Source organism: Strix uralensis, chromosome Z, assembly GCF_047716275.1.
Source record: "Strix uralensis isolate ZFMK-TIS-50842 chromosome Z, bStrUra1, whole genome shotgun sequence".
Lineage (NCBI taxonomy): Eukaryota > Metazoa > Chordata > Aves > Strigiformes > Strigidae > Strix > Strix uralensis.
In genome coordinates this window covers 26,687,985-26,707,398 of record NC_134012.1, presented here as the reverse complement: position 1 = coordinate 26,707,398, position 19,414 = coordinate 26,687,985, and the positions used below count along the sequence as shown (strand labels likewise).

General features: G+C 39.6%; 2 protein-coding genes across 12 annotated transcripts in view; one reads left to right on the top strand and one right to left on the bottom strand.

The window, feature by feature from the left end:
• ANKDD1B (ankyrin repeat and death domain containing 1B) overlaps positions 1-9,582 on the top strand; it is a 32,148-nt gene extending 22,566 nt beyond the window's left edge. For 3 of the 6 annotated variants that reach the window (XM_074856003.1, XM_074856002.1, XM_074856006.1), the window contains 5 exons: positions 421-519; positions 3,290-3,385; positions 6,892-7,090; positions 7,797-7,928; positions 8,253-9,582. In XM_074856003.1, the coding sequence (XP_074712104.1) occupies positions 421-519; positions 3,290-3,385; positions 6,892-7,090; positions 7,797-7,928; positions 8,253-8,311 (585 nt within the window). In that variant the 3' untranslated portion in view covers positions 8,312-9,582. Of the gene's footprint in view, positions 1-420; positions 520-3,289; positions 5,433-6,891; positions 7,091-7,673; positions 7,929-8,252 lie in introns of those variants that run through there. The other 3 variants (XM_074856004.1, XM_074856005.1, XR_012627071.1) reach the window with 3 other exon arrangements.
• A 42-nt stretch (positions 9,583-9,624) lies between these two features.
• POC5 (POC5 centriolar protein) overlaps positions 9,625-19,414 on the bottom strand; it is a 32,482-nt gene continuing 22,692 nt past the window's right edge. For 5 of the 6 annotated variants that reach the window (XM_074855995.1, XM_074855998.1, XM_074855997.1 and 2 more), the window contains 6 exons: positions 18,278-18,457; positions 16,997-17,159; positions 13,593-13,711; positions 12,670-12,783; positions 11,608-11,784; positions 9,625-10,043 (listed from right to left, as the gene is read on the bottom strand). In XM_074855995.1, the coding sequence (XP_074712096.1) occupies positions 9,894-10,043; positions 11,608-11,784; positions 12,670-12,783; positions 13,593-13,711; positions 16,997-17,159; positions 18,278-18,457 (903 nt within the window). In that variant the 3' untranslated portion in view covers positions 9,625-9,893. The remainder of the gene's footprint in view (positions 10,044-11,607; positions 11,785-12,669; positions 12,784-13,592; positions 13,712-16,996; positions 17,160-18,277; positions 18,458-19,414) is intronic. The other variant, XM_074855996.1, reaches the window with a different exon arrangement.

The following is a 19,414-nucleotide window of genomic DNA, read 5'->3' as shown; positions in this document are numbered from 1 at the left end:
TGGATGTGGCACAATGTACTGTTGAAAATTATGGATGTCCAGTTGTCTTTGCATGAGTTTTAGCAGGGAAAAGGTTACTCAAGAGGATAGTATGGGTGGGGGTTGGCACTCTGTCCAAAACACCTTGTTTTAAGAGGGAAGAGAGAGCTTGTTAGGTTACAGTACATCAGCGGGACACGACAGCAACTTCTTCCTGAGCCAGCTGGAACTCCTGCCTGATTTTCCTGGGGAGATCCCAGATGCTGTCTGCCTGAAACAAAACTGGCAGGTAGATTACTCAAAAGTTAAATGATTTCATTCTGTTCAGCATTTTCTTGACAAGGCTGTCTCTTGTGAATCTTCTTTAGATTCAGATTGTGAGAACTCTGCTTCTAAGAGGGAGTTTGGCTTATTGTATTTATTTGGTGTCACTAATTCCAGAGGCAGGAAACTCCTCTACATCTGGCAGCTGATCTTGGCAATGTGGAGCTGGTCGAAGTGTTGCTGAAGACAGGCTGCAATCTCAAGACTGTGGATAAGGTAGATTGCATTCCTCATATATGCAAGGATTATGTGATTTTATTTTCCGTTTTATAACCTTCTTGCCAGAGATTCAGGGAGCACTTGTTGCCAGTTGTCTTTCTTAGGTGTCTAGGAAAGTCCTAGTTTCCTAGGAAGTCTCCTTTTAATGTTGCCATAGCTGCAGCTTGCAGAGATCTGAAACTGTTTTAGTGAAGAGCTGTAAAACTTCAAAGCTCCGTAGTTTGAAGGGTAAACCCTGCTGCCAGAGACTTCTGATGGAAAAAAGGACTAGGCTTATGGAGTGGAAAATGGCCTGTGGCTGTTGTAACTGTGCACCCACAGCCAGGTTCATTGCTAGGAGAGGCACAGGTACTGCCAGCTTCACCAATTGCAGCGATGGTGAGTTTGCCCTTTAGCACTCTGGGCCATCTGGAAATGATGGTGTCATTCTCTGAGAAGCTGTCCCAGATCCGTTCAGGTGGGTGCTTAGACCCTGTTTCTGATGTTCAGCCTGGAAAGACTGAGGCAAGAATGGCAGTGACTGGAAGAAGTACCAAAGCAGAGTCTCTGGGGAAGTGCTTTTGAAAGGACAGAGTACCAAATCCAGTTTTTACAAATTTTGCTAAATTACTGCAAGATTGAGCTCCTGCTTTTTATACTGTTACCACTATACTGGCTTTCTGTATGACTGAATTGACAGATTTGACGTTTATCATGAGCAAAATCTAGATCTTCAGTAATTTAAAAAAAGTAATTTTCATGCACAAAACTGTCCTGATGAGGAGTAAAGCTTTATGGACTAGCACCATCTCTTTTTTCCCTAGCCTTGACATGAGGGTTGGGGCTCTGAGTGTGGGTGACACAGTTAATGTGTTTTGGGAGGCTGAGGTAAGATGCTGCATTGCAGTTAAGCCTTCCCATTCAGAGTCATGCGTACTAGCTGGAGAACTGCAGTTCTCATATGGGCTAACCCAGAATGAAATTTTGTCCACTTTAGACAGCGCCTTAACCATTGGAAAATTTTCTCTACCTATTTGTATTCCAAGAGCAGGCACAGAAAATTGCCTGTTTTGACCTTAAGCACTTGCGAGCCTTTGGGATACTGGATAGTGCCCTAGTATTACAGCAGTGCTGACAGAGTTCAGGGCATAAGAATATAGCTTTGAGCCAGCACAAGTTCTGTCACCTTTCTGCATTGGTTTTATTTCTTGGAGCAGCTTTTCCCTTGCCTGTTTGCTGGATGACCCCTAAGGCCATGCCACTGCTGGGAACGTTCACAAGCACAGCCCTTTTTGAACAGAATTGGTGCTGTGATGTCCAAAATGTTCCTGACCTTACTGAATAGCCGGCAGGAAAAAGGGGACCCTGCTTCCATTGCAGAACGTTTTCCTGGCCTCAGTGCCCCAGCAGCAAGAGTCCTTAGCCTCCAGAGCATGTCATGCATCTGCATGAGTTGCAAGTTGTTACAGCTCAGGAAATGCTCTCTTGGGAGCTCTTCCTTCCTCCCATCTGCAAATATAATTGTCATTGGTTGTGATTGATAGTGCAGTGAGTGCTCCCTGTGTACAAGACTGCTGTGCTACGTGTGCAGGCAGGACGCCAGTGGCGTCTGCACTAGCACAGGAGGCCAGAAACACCCCCCTTTTCCACCCCCTCCACCTCCCTGCAAAATGCAGGGCACTTTTCCAGAGGTGGGACCCAAGGAGCTCTTGTGGTCTCTGGACTCCTCACATATAAAGTATGTCTATGCTATAAAGATTTTATGAAATGTAAATTCCTTGGCGTCCAATGTGATGCTTTTCTAAAACCTGGCTAATTAGAATGATATTGAGCAGAGCCAGGAGCTAGAAGTCTAAAGGTTATGTATTATATATATATAACTTTATAATAGCTGGAGAGTTGAAATGCCTTATAATTTAATGACTGAATCTTCTAATTAAGGGGTTGGCTTCTTTTAGGTCTAATTTTCTAGAATGCTGAGCACTTGATATGTGGAGAATACCCCGAGTATTTAAATCTGAGGCAGATCCACTCAGTGCAAATCTGCTGAAAATAGACAATTGCAGAGAGAACTGGACAATTGCAGAGAACCCTGTGGAGCCACTGAGATGCCCTTACATTGAAGTGCTGATAACAGAGAGGGGTTCAGATAGACTGAGCAGTCTTCTGTAGCTGGAATTAAAGCAGTGGCTTGTAATTCCTTTGACTGCCTGTAGTACCTGTGAAACATCACCTTCAGTTGTGCTCACTTCAGTTGTCATGAGAAAGTCATTCCCACACCCTCTTTTCATTTTGTGAGTCAGCATCTCTTAACCAAAACAAGACACAGGTGTGCCCTTGAGTTTGGAGGTTTCTAACTTTGCCAGCCTATCCATCTGAAATGGCAGTTTAACCATAACATGGAAATGTGCTGTATTTAGGGTAGTTTTCAGCCTGTGGATTCCTGGGCTTGCATGAACTTGGAAGCGGTGACTGCAGAGTGCAAGCTGTTATGAAATGTGCAGCAGTTTGAGTGCAGGAGGTTTCTGAAAGCAGCGGTACCTCACCAGAAATTCTTTAGGGGGAGTTCAGTGCGGGGAAAAAATTAGCCACCTCTGGGCTGAGGGGATACAGTGCGTACAAAGCATAGGACTTTGATTGTAGCTGCCCTGAAGCCATAAAATTATAGTAATATATTTTGTTGAAGAAAAGGATGGGGATCTGTAAATGAAGCTCCTGTGTTCCTTCTATGATATACTTATCCTCATATGTATGAGATAATGTTCTGACTGACTATCTCTGCTTCCAGCATGGAAAAACTGCACTAGCTGTGGCATCAAGGAGCAATCATGCCCTCATTGTAGATATGATCATTAAAGCAGAAAGGTATTATGCCACCAAACAGGTAAGAGACATCTTTCATTCCACTGAGAAGAACTGTAAGGGAAAAGCCGATTCTGATCCTGAAGCGCCCTTTCACTGAGGTGGTTGCTTTTGGCAGCAGGTTGCAAACTGGCCTTGATAAATTGAGGTTAGGATTGGGAACGGAAAGGTCTCTACCCCATCCAGGTTTTATTCCTGACTAGCTGTAAAATTGTAGGCAGATCTTACTGTTTTCCTGCATCATGCTCTACACACAGAGTTAAAGGGGTGGAGAGAGATTCTGACCCAAACTCAGACTGTGCCATCAGCATCAGGGCCGGGATGACCTGAATCCATATTGATCCCTGTGTCCATTAGTACAGCAAAATCTGTGGTTGAAAAATAGAGGAGTGCAGGTGTCTGTCACTCCTTTGCTAGCGAGATCTCAGCTCCTTTGGCAAAAGCTCTCTCTTCTGTTTCATGTGTGTTAATTATAAAACGCAATCAGTGGAATGGGAAGGAACCAGGCAACAAGTGTGAAGGGCACAGCTTAGATTGACCTCAGATTGTCTGAATTCCTAACCTTCCTTCCCTAGTTATTTAAATGTAGGCTGCTTAGTGATGGGCCTCCTTAAAGGACTGCGTGTCAGATGTATTAAAGTGTATATGACAATTATTTTGCCTGCGTTGATTATCCCATGTCTCTTATGAATCTGTACATGCTCTATAGGCAGTAAGTGCCTGAACAAGAAAAGCTAATCTTAGTACCTCTTAAAATCAAGAGTATTTGGAGCTGGGCTGCTGGTGAGGCAGAGAGATGTGCCCTGAAACTCACACCCAGCCCAAATGGGTCTTGAAAATTCAGGACATCTCATGTCCTGGGGTCTTAACTGGGACCATTTAAAATTCTGAGAAAGTTTATTTATTCCGTCAATGACAGTTGTAGCAACGAGCCACAAAGAACCTGCTACACCTACACACTTGATGAAAGGGAGCTGTTTCATAGGACGGTGAAGGTTCATTTTAGGGCATATGAATGATCCATAAACCAGTCTTGTATTGGCTTGCTCAGTTTTTCTTGTTTGGAGACATAGGTTTATGTAGGCTCCCTGAGAATTGGTTAAATTTGCTGGGTTTTGACACAATACAGTTTAAAATGGCCAAGCTCCCTCAAATGCACTGTTTATTTGCATACTGGTCCTAGTGAGGCAGTAGAGGACATCTCTTGTAGCATCCACCATGCTAACACTGTTTCTGTAGAGCAAGTAATTCTGTGAGCACCAGAGCCAGCCAACTGGGGCAAAGGGACTGGTGAAAGGAATTCACTTGACTGTCAGTTCCTGTGCTCTCATTGCTGAGCTGCCACACAAATCTGTAACTTCATTCTCATTCCTGCTTTCTGCTAGGGAGTGTTTGTTTTACCAGGTTAACCAGGTGCCTCCCCAGGCAACCGGTAAGCATACTGATCCTGCCCGAGTGCAGGCACATGAATTAGCTGCTTTTACCACCCCACTCCAGCCCTGCATGTCCAAATCTGTGACACCAGGCATTGTGCTGGTAAATCACACATCTAGATTAGTTATCATGAAAAACACCTCCACAAACTCCCCGTGTAATACGTATTTGATTTGCATGAGTTCAGCTGGAGTTGTCAGGCACCTTAACATTTCTTTTGGCTTAAAGGGGAATTAGAAGCAAAGTCATCTGTTGCCAGAGAAGACATGACAAGTCTGACAGCAGTGAGCCCATAATGCTACTAAGCTCTTGGCATTGTTTACTGAATTGCCTGAGAAGAAAAGATGTTTAAGCAGATGGTTTTCTGCAAGACTTGCACAGATGTTGGGAAACAGAAACAGAAGTGTTTGTATCCCATTACCTGAAGCTAAAAGCACAGCCTTTGGGAGCAGCTTAGATCTTACAGTTACGGAATATGATACTGTTCAGGTGGTGTTACCGTATATGAAACTACAGTATTTTGAACCATTATTGCAAGAACTGTCCTTTTACTACACTGAGCTGACTTACCATGACAAGGCAGTTACAAAAGGAAATGTCATGTTGCTGTGAGGAAGTACACGATACTAAAGCGTGTGAGTACCTTGTTCTCTCTGTTTGCCATTTTTTCTATTTACTGCTTCTACCCAACCCTTCCCGATCATTGTTTTTGACTGGATATGAGAGCTACTGTTCCTGTCCCACCGTGCCACTGCCTAGACACACAATTAGCAGCAAAGAGAAGCTGTGCTGCTGCAAAGGGAGGAGAAAAAAAGGGTTTTTTTTGTTTGTTTGCATGTGGGTTTTTTAGTGGTTTTGTTTTTTTAAACTTCCAAAGAGAAACACTGAACTGGAGAGAGCCTGAAACTGTCCTGTAGAATGTCCTAAACCTCACCTTGCATGTGTCAGAAAACATGAAATAAAGTCTGCACCAGAAAAATGGAATCAAATATACATAACAATGCTGTTACTGAACTAAGATTTTTTTTTTTCTTGCAAGACTCTCATAAGGTTAGGAAATAACCCATTGGATTTTTCTGAATTTTATCTGGAATGAAGTATTTTATGCTTAGCACTTCCAAAATGTGGCATGCTGCCATCTCCTTTTTTGCTTAGTATTTGCTTTGTAATACTGTATCAACATCCTGAAGACATTTTTCACTTTAGAGACTGATTTGAAACAGGACAAGCACATGAACAAAACCAAATATGAAAGTAGTTTGAGCCTACCTACAATAGGAATGGGGCTTTTCCCTGAGCACCGCTCAGCTAGAGCTGAAATCACTGCTAAACATGGCTTTTGCAGAGGTGCCCAAACAAGAAGCAACTCCTGTCACTCCTGTTTCAGGTCAGCCATGCATATGGTAGCAAGATCACTTTTAATCTGGAGAGTAAAATGCTTGCGGTTTTGGTTTCTTTCTGATTTTGCAGGCAATAAAACTAGATCCAGGTTAAACACACATGTGCTTATTGGTGCTTAGACACTTTGCTGAATGGGGGTCCGAGTGCTAAACCCAGTGGCTCATGCTGCCATCAAATGAACTGGTAGTCCCTGCTTCAGCCAAGCAGAAGTGACAGGGCAGAGGTGGGAACAGCTTGAGCAAGCACCATGCTGATGGTGCCTAGCCTCTTCTCAGGGAGAACTTAGCACTTTGAGAAGCAAGAGGAAAGAGTAAGAAATGTGGTTGAAACCCAACCATGTTCAAAATGTGACATATTAAGTAGACAGAGCCAAGGAGCGCAGCAGTGCTGCTGTAGTACTTGCTGTTACTTGCTATTGTGTATCAAGTGCCAGAGAAAGAAAGTGGTTTATTTCGCATTTAACTTAAGACATAGCAATAGGCACAGGAGGGCTTTGTTTCTGTTCTATTATTAAGACTGTAATAACATCATCAATGCTAAGACATCTTCAAAGACCTCTACTAGCCCTTTACCTGCACTGAGCAAATGACCTGTCAGTAGCTACATAGGACTGTACAGGACACAGTGTTCACTGCTCACTAAGCAAAGGCTTCCAGCTTCATTACAGAATTTAACATCTGCTTTCTTTTTCAGGAACATCTAGCTCATAGTGATGATGGGTCAGACTTTGACTTGTCCTTCAAACAAGATCACAGTACACAGACCAAGCAAATCCGTTCCTCCCTTTGGAATCTAGCATACAACCAGTTAAAACCCCAGGAATGGAAAAAACTGGCCCTGTTCTGGAAGTTCACAGAAGAACAAATTAAAGCTATTGAAGAACAATGGACAGGTAACATTATCTGAATGGCTAGACATAATACATAAGCTATAAAAACCACAAGGCAGAGTCACTTTTTAAATTATGTATCACAGATATACACTGGCCATGCTGCTCTTACTCAGATTATGGAAAAGAGCAGTGAATGGATACAAACGTTGTTCCTGGGAAGTGGTGCTACAGAAGTACCAGGCCACTTCTGTTCTCCCTCATGGCCTGAAGGAACCTTCATCTTTTGAAATCAAAAACAGGAGCAGTACGGAAGGGTCTTGCAGGTCATGATTCAAGTGAGGATCTGGGGAACCTCATGACACAGGAAGACCTTGTACATGCTCTGTCACCATAGCTGTCATGAAACAGCAGTTTCTGGTTTCAGGCATCTCAAGCACTGGGAAAGCAGTGCTTCTATAGCATGCATCGTACTTCCTTACTACTATTCCAGGGTATATTTCCATACATTGAGGAAAAATGAAAGGAAAAAATTAATTTTAAGATATATTAGCTTTTTTTTTTCCTCCCTTTAAAGTAACCTTAGGATAAAACTAGAATTTTTTTTTTTTTAACCTTTGTAAGTCTGTCTTCATTTTGCTTCTAGGTGAGAAAGGAAATAAGAATAAATGAGTAGGTTTTAAAACCTCTTGGAACTCTAAAAGTGCAAAAGCACAAAATACACTGTTTCCAGCATATGGAACAGATAAATGCTTTGTGTATTGCATAGGGAAAAAAAGTTATAAGGAACATGGAAACAGAATGTTGCTCATCTGGTTACATGGTATATTGCTGGCTCATCAGAATCCTGTCAAGCATATATACGAAGATCTGGTGGAAGCAGGATTTCAGCCTTTAGCTGGTAAGTTGTTACAGAGCACATTACAGTGTCCTCTGCGAGACTGCAGTGGGGCGCTGAGGTCCCTGCTGGTGCTGGGAAGGTGTGACTGTGGCAGAGCTGGAGAACATCTCTTCCTTTCTGGGACTCTGCCCTTGCTGGGGGGTGCAGTTTCTTAAGGAAGAGCATTTAAGTAAGTCCTGAGATTTCTAAAAGAAGATACTGTGCACACTTTGCATCCTTTGTCCTGCAAACATGGTTGAAATGTGATTGGCCATCCTTCAGATAGATTAGTCTGACCTTGTAAAAAGCAGAGCATGTCAAGCAAGCATTTTCCCCTCTTTACAGAGAAAATCAGAGCTGCAAGTAACACTGACATGGACTCCAGAAAATGTGCAATTTCATGAGTTCATCAATAAAACATGACATGTATGATGGAATTACATGCCACATGGAAACTGACTTCAAATACAAATAATATATTTTCTGGAAACAAGTTATATGGCTTTTTCAAAGGTAGAAGAACCTGCACTCCTGAAATATTGGTTAGTTCTTTCTCATATGCTTGGTATACAATGATTTAAAGAATTATTTAAGAGTGAATGGCTGGCTGACAATTTATGACTATACTGCTAAACAAGAACCATCCCCCTACAAGTTCTACATCTGGCTTAACATTGATACACTAATTTTGTATTGGAACTGCAAATTAAGCTATTTTATGTTTGACATGAAATGTAAATAAGATGTTTTCTACCTGAAAGAAATTAGATTTAGTAAGTGAAAATTATGTGTATAAATCAACACTTCCAGAAATGGGTTGGCACCTGGTCTCATTTGGGATTCAGGTTTTTATAAAGTCTTGCTACACTTAGGGCAAGTCTTTCTTCTTCAGCATTTGATTTATGTAGTGAGAATACACAAAAATGTCATGTCTAAAACCATGTGTAGCTGGCTGCATAATTTTCTATCATGGCATAACCTTATATACATACTCAAAAAAGAACATTTGATATTTAATACTTAACACATCTAGCAATTATTTACCTATTTCTTGTTCATGTTGAACTAATATTTGGTAGTGTCATGCTGAACATGTTTAAAGGTTTTCTCATTGAATATATTTCATATCTGAAAAATTATGTGAAATGTCTATCTTTGTAATCTCCTCTAACAAAATAGCAATAGTTTTATCATGTAATGGAAGAACTGAATTGCCTTGTCTGTCTATATATAGCTAGCATTATTTTGTATTGAATCTTATTGCTTGTACTGAAACGATGATGATCTGTATCTTAGTCTGAAGCCTTATGCCTAACTGCCCTCTTGTGTGCAACCTGTTTTGACACGGCTGCACAGCATCACAGGAATAAGAAGAACAGACTGGTAAATCCTCATTTTTTGTAATTAGGGATCTAAGATCACAAATTCTTAGATCCTGACAGGTATGCATCAAGTTCTGCAACACAGCTTGGAAAAACAGAATATTTAACAATTTGATGGACTCGTACCTCACCTGGCCCAAGTCACACTCTGGGGGTTAAGGATATCACCCTGTTATTGTTCATTTAAGTATGCTTTTGTAGTATGTAATTAAAATGCATGTCAACTACACTTAGCTGCATAAGCAACTAAAAGCATATGTAACAAAAATAAATTTAATTTTCACTTGAAAGTAGATGTTAGTAACATTGGGACTAAACAAAGATTGAGACAAAAATCACATTCTATCCTTTATTTAAAAGTGTGCAAAAGATTCCTTAAATAAAAAGTGTTTATCTTAATAAAACAAGTTCTCAAATAGTTTGGAGGTAGAACAACATTTCAAGTTCTTTTTTTCCCCTCCAGATGTTTACTATAAAAGCACTTTTACTTTAAAAAAATTTTTTTTTAGAAAAGGGTAAAAACATGATACATACTTTATGCCCCAGTAGCAGAGGTTTAAATTGTACCTCGATAAAAACCCCCACTGGTGAGAAAGATACTCACTCAGTCAACAACTTTTATTGACTGAACACTGGTATGAGTTTGACCCTGAAGCATTCGCCCAACTTGTCCTGCAGGTCTCTCGGTGGTAGAACCAGAAGAATGGAGCACAGTTCGAGGATATTTAGCAGCAGTGGCTTGGGATATGGTTTGCTGAAAAGTAATCAGATACATCAAAACACTTAATGGTACAAAAAAATTGCCATTAAAATACCTCTAAGTGAGCTGTAGTTTAAACAGAGATTTGCAATCCAGCAAACTGAAATACACTTCTAAAAAAAAACCAAAAAAAGGTTACTTTCACAGAATGAGGAACTTTTTTCCTTCCTTACCTGTAATATACTTTTTAGAACATAAAGTGCTAAACTTCCAGTTAACTAGGTACCCTAAACTGTTATCACCTCAATCTTATTTGACAGTTGGTTTGTTTTTACCAAATTGTTCAGAATTTTCTTCTGTAGTGGTAATTTAATCCTGCCAACTTTCCTTTTGCAGTTCAGTATTTGCTATGAGGAAGTCTCTGAAAGGAAAAGGTTTGCATTTATTTAACAACAATTAGTTTTCTCCCCAAAAAACTAGCCACCTTACTGCAACGAACAGTAGTCATTCTGCTTTTCATCAAGGTAAATTCTCTCCCTGTCAGATCAATTCAAGAGAAATACTTCGATCTGATTGACTTCCACTTAGGCATTTATTTGGAGAAAGAATATATGGAATGTATCTCTGGGAATGTCACATTTATTACATTTTTAGAAGTCAGTTTTTGGTACAGTAGTTGAAGTACTTTACTTGCCACACTAGTCACACAATGTGAATCCAGCAATTGTCCTAAATGAAAGGAGTCTCACACCAAACCTCTAATCCTCTAAGGACATACAATTTAAATATGAATTTCTGCTTAGGAGCCCAAATTCTTGAAAGCTATGTGCATGCTGTCACAGGGCTCTGATTCACCACAGGAAATAAGTGAAAGCAGAACATCCCTCACACAGATGGTTACCAGTAACTCCAGCTCAGATTAAGGGACCTGATGTAGCCATGCTTGTTCTGGCAGTATCACTGAAGAGAAACTGGACTTTCAGATAGCACAGAGAAAACTCAGATCCTAGTTTACAGGTTAAAATACAAAAAAACCATCTTCAAGTGTTTCATATACCTCCAGTTAAAACCATTTTTTGCTCAGATTGGTCTAAAAGTATAGTGATTGCCTAGACTATTTTGGCCACTTTACAGTCATCTTGTATGGTGCTTTCACATCCTATTAATTATTAATTATTTCAGTGTTTTCTTCAGGATAAATGGGGGGAATTGGACTCAAAATACAACAAGCAGCAGGCTTGATAAATTTGATTGCCTTCAGAAAAGGGTTTTACTTTTTGCCCCAGTAATTTGCAACATTCAGCCTGTCAGTCTAATCTGTATCTCTATCACCTCTGGTTCAGTCACTCTTCCTATGTGGTTGCATAGTGATGTCACCTAACATTGCTGTACCAACTGACCACTACTATGAAGAGGAAGACTCACAGAAGAGCTGGCCAAGAAAGAGGTAGTCAAGACTGTGCCTTCTACCCAGCCCAAACACAGTACTGTTTGTTATTTTAAACAGACCTCAAGTCTGAGCCTTGTCTCAATACCTCTTCACTATGGTCATTTTTCTTTAAACTGCTACCAGATGTGTTGTAATAAGAATACTGTTACAAGCATAATTCTGACTTACCTGAGTGACTGGATGATGTTTTTCAACAATGACTGAACTCATGGGTGGAGCAACTCCCATCACTGCTAAACTACCACAAATTCTGGCTTTTTGTCCCATATCAGGTCGGCCTGTGATTCGAGCAGTGATTGTTCTTCCTGCTTTTTGTTGAGCAGATGTTATTACTTTCGCCATGGGCTACAAATAAATTAAGTATTAGTTGGTAAAAAATTCTAAACCTAATATTTAATGCTTAGTTTTGCCACCCATTGTGCGTAGATGGAACATGGGATGTTGCAGGTAATCCAGTTATGTTACACGTCACTGAGTTTGCTCCACCTTGTTGCAACTTGGTTTATTCCATCTTTTTCCACTCTGAGATAGCATTTTGAGCAAGTGACTTCTATCCTTAGGGGAATAAGGCTAATTTGACAAAAATCAAGCAGCTTGGATAGTTTAGCTTTGCTCACTGGCTGCATACTCGAGTGACAGACAGCTGCAGGCACTTCTAACACCCTGGACATTCTTGCTAGCAGTGACACAGCAGATAGAAAAAAAAAACTTCCTTGCAGTAAAATGCTGCATCTTTCTCTGACAGCTAGTAGCAAACTGTATTAGATGGGAAAAAGAAAGGAGAGCAATGAAGAAGGCAGTGGAGGAAAGTGAGAAGCACAGTTTAACAACAACTACAGAACAGGAAATGAGAGAGGCATTTCAAACAGCAGCATGCTAAAGCAAAGCATATTCTTTCCATAACAAAATGGTATCATGTGAAACACCAGTTGTTCCTGCCGTAAGTGTACATATACTCTTCTATCCTTCATTTTATCACACTTCCCCCTCCCCCCTCCAAAAATAATTTAAAATTGCTCCTAACATAAATGGGTTTCTGTAACATTAATGGGTTTCTGTAACATTAATAAGCATTTGCAAGCTAGTGTCCACACAGCTATGTAACCATATGGCAGTTTCCTCAACTACGTAACTTGTGTTGCTCTGAAAGATGCAGAAATAATGATACCCAAACTAATATTCGGTATAATTATGCCTCAAAAAATAAAAAAGTTAATTTTAGCATGTTACCAGTTTTTGAGTTGATGCCACACCAGATCCTGCAGCTGTGCTAGTGATGATTCCTGGAGAATGAGAATCTAGCCTGGTCTGAGAAGTGTTTGCATGACCCAGGTGGGTAGAAAACTGTAAATGGAACCAGAGTTTATAATTTATAACTTTCTAGAAAATACAGCTTTACTCTTCAGATAGTCAGTTTTTTGTCTATTGCAATTACCCTTCTAAATTTAACTTATTTGCAGATTCTCTAGTTTTACTGTTGTTTTTTCTTTTTTTTTAAATGGTTGTCTAAAAATTGTAGAAATTGTGTGAATAACATTTCATACTATTAGGATGAAAAATCAGGAGAGAGGCAAGCACATCTTCTCTGTCCTAACCTGTGCTCTAGCATGAAACTGTTTTACAGTTGGTTTCCAAGCAGCAGCATCTTCAGAATGACTCCAGGGAAGGTCCAGAACATCCAAGCTACTGGATAATGGTCTGGCTAAGCTGCCATAACAGGACAACAAGCTGAGTTCCCTCAGTGTCTATGTATGTTACACCATTAAAGAAAAAACTTCAAGTCAAGTCAACCTTTCTTCTTTTGAGATTATATTAAGCTCATTTTTTTTGTAAAAAACTCTTAACAGCTTTTTTCCAGACAGAAACATAGAGAGCAAATTCTGCTTACTATAGTGACCTTGTCTGCATTATTTTAACATATTTTCACTAAAATAAAACCCAGAGCTTAAAGTATAGCAAGTCACAGCAGCTGTGCCCCAGTCAGTGAATTTACACAATGGAGTCTGAACATACCCATAGGTTTCTTTTTACACTTAGACTGTCTTGAGATTCCTTCAGTTAATGTGCTATGGCATTTACTCTTAAAAAGCTCCAACTAAGGAAGTTCATTTTTGTCACAAGCAAATACAGTTCCATTCCAGCTATACACCTACCATGTCTTCCAGCTGAAGTGTAGTTGCTGGTGGAGGTGGTGGTGAGGGCAGATTATATTGTGAAGGAGGTAGCCTTCCTGCAACAATGGTACTGTTATCATTTCTCCTACTTCCTACATCTGTTATTAGAAACACAAAGTAATGGGATCAGCACATAATCTAGCAAACTCCAAGTGGGGAAAAAAAAAAAAGAGATAACTCACAGTAAAAATTTTACTATTCCTTGGGGATTTCTGTATAATCTAATTAAAAGGATCACCCTGTTCTTTATAGGCATATATACATTCCTGTATTTGACTCTTCTTTTCAGATGTTTGGAAATAATATTTTCCAAGGGGCTTGTTTCTGTGTTATGCCTCAACATACCTGTGGCCCTTGTCTCATACTTGTAGTGCAAAGAACCTCAAATGAGGTTCTCCATACTGCTAACCAATACTAAATCCAGTGTGCAAGAGCTGCTTTTATGCTAAGGGCCAAAATCCAATTCAGGTAGAGAGCAGCAAAACACAGAAGGGTCACAATGGAGTTCTGTGAGGGCATAAGATCCTTAGGGGACTCACTGTCAGTAAAATGTTATTTTAACTTTCCTGAGAACATACTGCAATTTCAAGGAGCCATAGATCATGCTCAGCAGCATCTCATCTCTACATACAATGGCTTGACACTGGCCCCATCCTGGCTGTAGGGCTGGGACAATCTACAGGCACCCTACAGCCCTCATGTCCCCTCATCAGCTGGGTAAGCCTGAGCTTGCTCAGAATCCATCCAGGATTCTTTTGTCTCACAATGCAGACATCCTGGAGAAGTCAGATCTGTAGACCTAAGCCCAATATCTTTTCTAAGCAGTTTCAGCTTTTTCCTTTGGAATACAAACTTCCTTAAAGGAAGGAGAGAGTGGTATTCTTATTTACTCTCCTATTTCTGAAGCAGGTGATGCTAGCAGCAGTTCCAGGACAAGAGAACTTTGCTCATTCCAGGGACTAGAGTGACACTATGTGGTAGTTGCAGGGTTTTTTTTGGGTTTTTTCTCTTGAAACAAGCAGGGAGAATATAAGGAAGGTAGTTCAAATTGGTGCAATACTCAAAGATTTCAACAGTGCAAGTATGCCAGAATATGCATTTTGTACATACATATGTATGTGTACACACACATTAAGCTTAACCATAGACAGAACCAACATATAAGTTACAGACCAATCAGATCTGATCTATGTTACTTAAAAAAGTAGCGTTAGGGTTTTTTTAAGTAAAAAGTCATGAATTCTGGGGCCTTCAGTGTTTAAATACATAAAGAGGTTAAAAATAATATAATAATAATATAAATTAAAAAAATAATATCTCAGTAAATTGGCCAGATGGATTTTAGACCATCAACATAGACTCCAAATGTTATGGAGCCATTAAGATTGTGATACTTGCACACTATTAATAACCTACATTATAATGCATATTATATGTATGTTATTTGTATATTGTATGTGTATTAAATGTACATTATAATAACATAATAAATCTGTAAAGGGATCAAATTCTGCTTCTATTTCCAAGGACAGTAGGTGGCAGTGCAGTGTTCATATAAATAGATAATCACTGACTAATGCTAGCACATGGAAGTTTTAATTCCACAGATTACAAGACTAGGACAAATCACAATAATCATCTGATGTTTGAAGTTCACTGATGTCCTGATCACTGTTCTGTTATACCTGAGGAAGATTGCAAATAAATGGTTGTACAACCATATTAAATAATTATGTAACTTCATTAAAAGCACTGTCTGGCTGTACCAAGAAAGAGATAGTGTGTCTGGGGCAGGAGAGAAAGTGGTACAAGAGGCAGCAGAAGAACATGGCAGGTATGGGACCAAGAACAACCGAGACTGTGAGAGGTGATGAAGCCTGATGAGGACTGCACTAACCACAGGAAGTTAAAAAGCATGATGCTGGATATCCAAAAAGTTGGGTACAGGCACACCAGCATTGTCCAGCCCAGCAAAATCTCCAGGTACTGGGCCTGTGTAGACTATCAGCTCATGCTTCACAGTAAAAATCAAGCAAAATGTTTTCTCCACAAACACCAGGAGTTGGTCATGGCAGCTCTAAAGCTCAGTTTTCTTCATTTCCTTCCTACTTACTCTCTTCTTTACAGGTTTACAGAAACAATGCTTTCCTATTTTGCACCCCTTGGTTACCCATCGTTATTAAGGAGACCCATTGTCTGTTGCATGTTTTTAGAAAACAATAAACAAACAAATACAAGATAAAGCTTCAAGAGAGAGTAGTTCTTAGTTTATAACACAGTGAAAAATAAAGAACTTGGGCAATGCCCTGTAACTTTATTCCAAAACTCAGTATCGTCAAGAAATCATTCGTTCTTGACCTTCCCCAAATACTGATCCTATGTTTTTACTAGCACACAGCTACTGCACTTAGCCAATATCATATTCTAGTTTCCTAAGCAACTGGACAAATACCACATATGTTTAACAGGTTCAGACAGCTGCTCAGGTAAGTATCCTCTTACACCTTCTTCAAGTTTTTATTTCCTCTTCATATCTACATTTTTGGAGAGGAATTTCTCTGAAGTAGATCAGAAACTTCTGATATAAGATCAAGTTTAGCAACTGAAGTTACTAGTCTAAGGCCATTAACTACTGCTGCCAGTACAGCTGGTTGTTAAGCCACACATACAGCTGTGACACTCCTGCTGGCACAACTATTTTCTCTTTAACACAGACTGCTGCACCAGCATGATTATGCTCTTACTGATACAGATTGTCTCAGTCTGAGGGGGTGATTTCATTACATCTGTAAGGGTGTGCAGCTCTTTCCTGTGTGGCTGCACAAGTTTTATGAGTGTGCTGGTGGTATAATTACACTGGTGTTTCCAGTTCAGGCACAGAACTCCAACTGAATACAAAACCTGGGAGATTTACTTGCCCTTTTTGCATTAAAAGGCAAGATTAAGAAAGAAGGGAAAGGTATCTGGGAAAAGCAGATTCATTGCACACTGAGATTCCAGAGAATAGAAGAGGGTTTTCCAGGATTTCTCCCTTACCCACCCCTAACCTGGGTGCTGACAGAATTCTGGGTAATCTTCCACAGTATTTTTAGAAGTTTGCCATCCCTGGCTTCTCATTCTGACTTCAGCTGCAGATTACCACCCTCCCAGCAAGGTGGGATGAAAGGAACACCTTCCACCTTTCAACTACAGCAATGCATCAGAATATTTCTCAACATATTCAACACAACTTTTTAAAGCAGTAGGAGTTTGATAAACTCTGTATTGCCACAAGTCCTCATATTAAATAAAAAATTTTAAAAAAGAAGAATCTTTTAAAACAAACAACAAACCCAACAGAAACCCCTACACCCTACCAGATTAGAACTATTTTTCATACTGACCAGGATCTGTCCTACTGTCCTTGCCCTGAAACATGGTCATTGCTTCCAGATTCAAAGCACATACACCGCGCATAAAGGCTTTCTTCATGGTGTCTTCATACTGTTCTCTTTCACTGTGCAGTCGCAGAATCTCAGCTTTTGTCTGTTCCAAAGTAGCAGTTAGCTACAAAAGAGAATAAAGAAACAGCTATCTTGTACTTCTGAATACAAACTACAAACATATTCCTCAATTAGCTTTAAAATTCACTTACTACATTTACAAAGATACGCATTTTCACTTCAAAATCTCAGGTTCACCAGAGATGAACAGCTGCTTGTCATTTCTTTGTACTACAGCACATTATTTGTACTAGAGCTTACCAAGGACAAGAGTGTATTCAACTGTCAGACACTACCTAGCCAGCTAAGCAGAAATTTATCTTGCAAGTTTTTATCTTTCAGAAGTTAGGCATCTGGCACAAACTAGATTTTCACAGGAACATGGATTTGCTCAACAGAAGAATAAGTATTCCCAGAAAACTATTTAAGCATAGGCTGAATTGTCTTCAGCAATCTCTTTTTTCTGGCTACCGTAAAAATCTAAAAGTGTCAAGAAAAGACAGCCCAAGTTACCTTTGTAACTCACTACTTACTGTTTTTGTGCTAGTAAGCCACACTTGGTAAGCCTGTTCTTAAAATTCTAGGTTTAATTTCTTGTTAAAACACAAAGCTTTAAAAATGTATATTTTAAAACTTTATTTACTTACTGTGCAGCAATGCACATGATAGTAAGTTCACGTTAAGCTCTGAATATTCTTTAACAAGCTTAATTGGCAAGTTGAAGGCAAAACCAAACTTAAATTCAGCCTTTAACAGACTAGCTATTATTGGAAAAAAAATTGTACTCATCATGATTATTCATAATAATAATGGTCTTCTATTTCCATTGCCTTCTTCAGTAAAACCTCAAAATGCATAGCCAATATTAACAGCGTGCTCTTAGAAAATGAATATCATTCCTACTGGTGGGCAGAAATTTGTCTCATTTCAGGAACAGTCCAACTTATTTCACCTGTGTGTGCAGATCAGCAACAATTTATATCAGATGCAGGGAAAAAAAAAACCCACACCTAGAAACCATAGTAGAGATCTTAAATCTCCTCAGATGTTGTGTATTTCAGGGCTTTCCAACAGAACAGAGCTCCCACATTTTTCAACTTTGCTGAGAAAGAGACACATTGGAGGGACAGAGGGGTGGGGAATAAAGGAGAGAAAGAATGAAAAGAAACAACCTTATTTTACCTCTGCAATTTTGGCTTCATAATCATTGGTGAGCTGAACACAGACATCTTCTGCCCTTGACTGACAGGCTTTTGCTACTTTTTCTTTCCATTTTTCTTCACTAAGAGAGCGCCATGCTGCCCATACTTTCTTCATCAAAGCTGTCCGGAATTGTCTGTCTGCTATTCTATTGGCATATTCCTTAGGAAACAAATATAACCATAACACATGCAAGTTTAGGTTTCCTAAACATTTAAGCACTCAAGAGAGTGTGGATGATGGTCTTACAACTTATTACACAGACCACAGTTAGGAACACCTAAACCAAGTTACTCGTGCCACAGTGAAGTGGTACATAAACATAGTATCAGCAGCTCAATATTTCTTCCTGCACACATCACTGAGTGTTACTGTCCCAAGTATGAGAAACCATATTTGTGAACTTCTAGATTACACAAAACACTGTTTTTACTCTTAGCTTAATGACACTTGAACAATCACATGTAACCATACATGTATGAAGCCATTTAGTGGGTATGTGGCACATTTTGGTTCACTGCAGGAATCATATAAAACCTGCAGCTACAAAGATTGCAGATGACTAGCATGAAGAACCTATCTTTTTAATTTAGACTTCAAGAGGCTTTAAAAAGCCCTTTAAGACAATTCTATTATTCTACTCTATTTCAAAATAGTCTCCAGACAAAGTATTTTAGCACTCAATTATTTTTTTAGAAATTAATTAGAAAAAACAAAAAGAGCAGAGTGAAAAACAGACTCCAAATTATTAGTAAATTCCAAGACAGGAGGGAAGGAAAAGAGAAAAGGCTACCCCTCTCTGCAGATCAGCACAGTTTTGGATAGCATCTACGAACTTGAGCCTAGCTAGGAATCTGTACCAAAGAACAAAGGTCCCGAATACAGCTTCTCCTTCTTAACAGCCTGGAATGCTAAAGGTTTGCAGTCTTGACATGGGATCATTCTTTTCTGTCATACTTCACTTAGTAGACTGTTTACTGTTACATGCCTGATGCAACGCCCAACATTTTGTGCGCAACCAGCTCTTAGCTACTTCAAGTTTTGGCAACGTGAGAAAAGAGGGCAGCTGAAGTTTTACTTGTGAAAGTGGCTTCCCCCAAAAATGCGATACTGTATCAT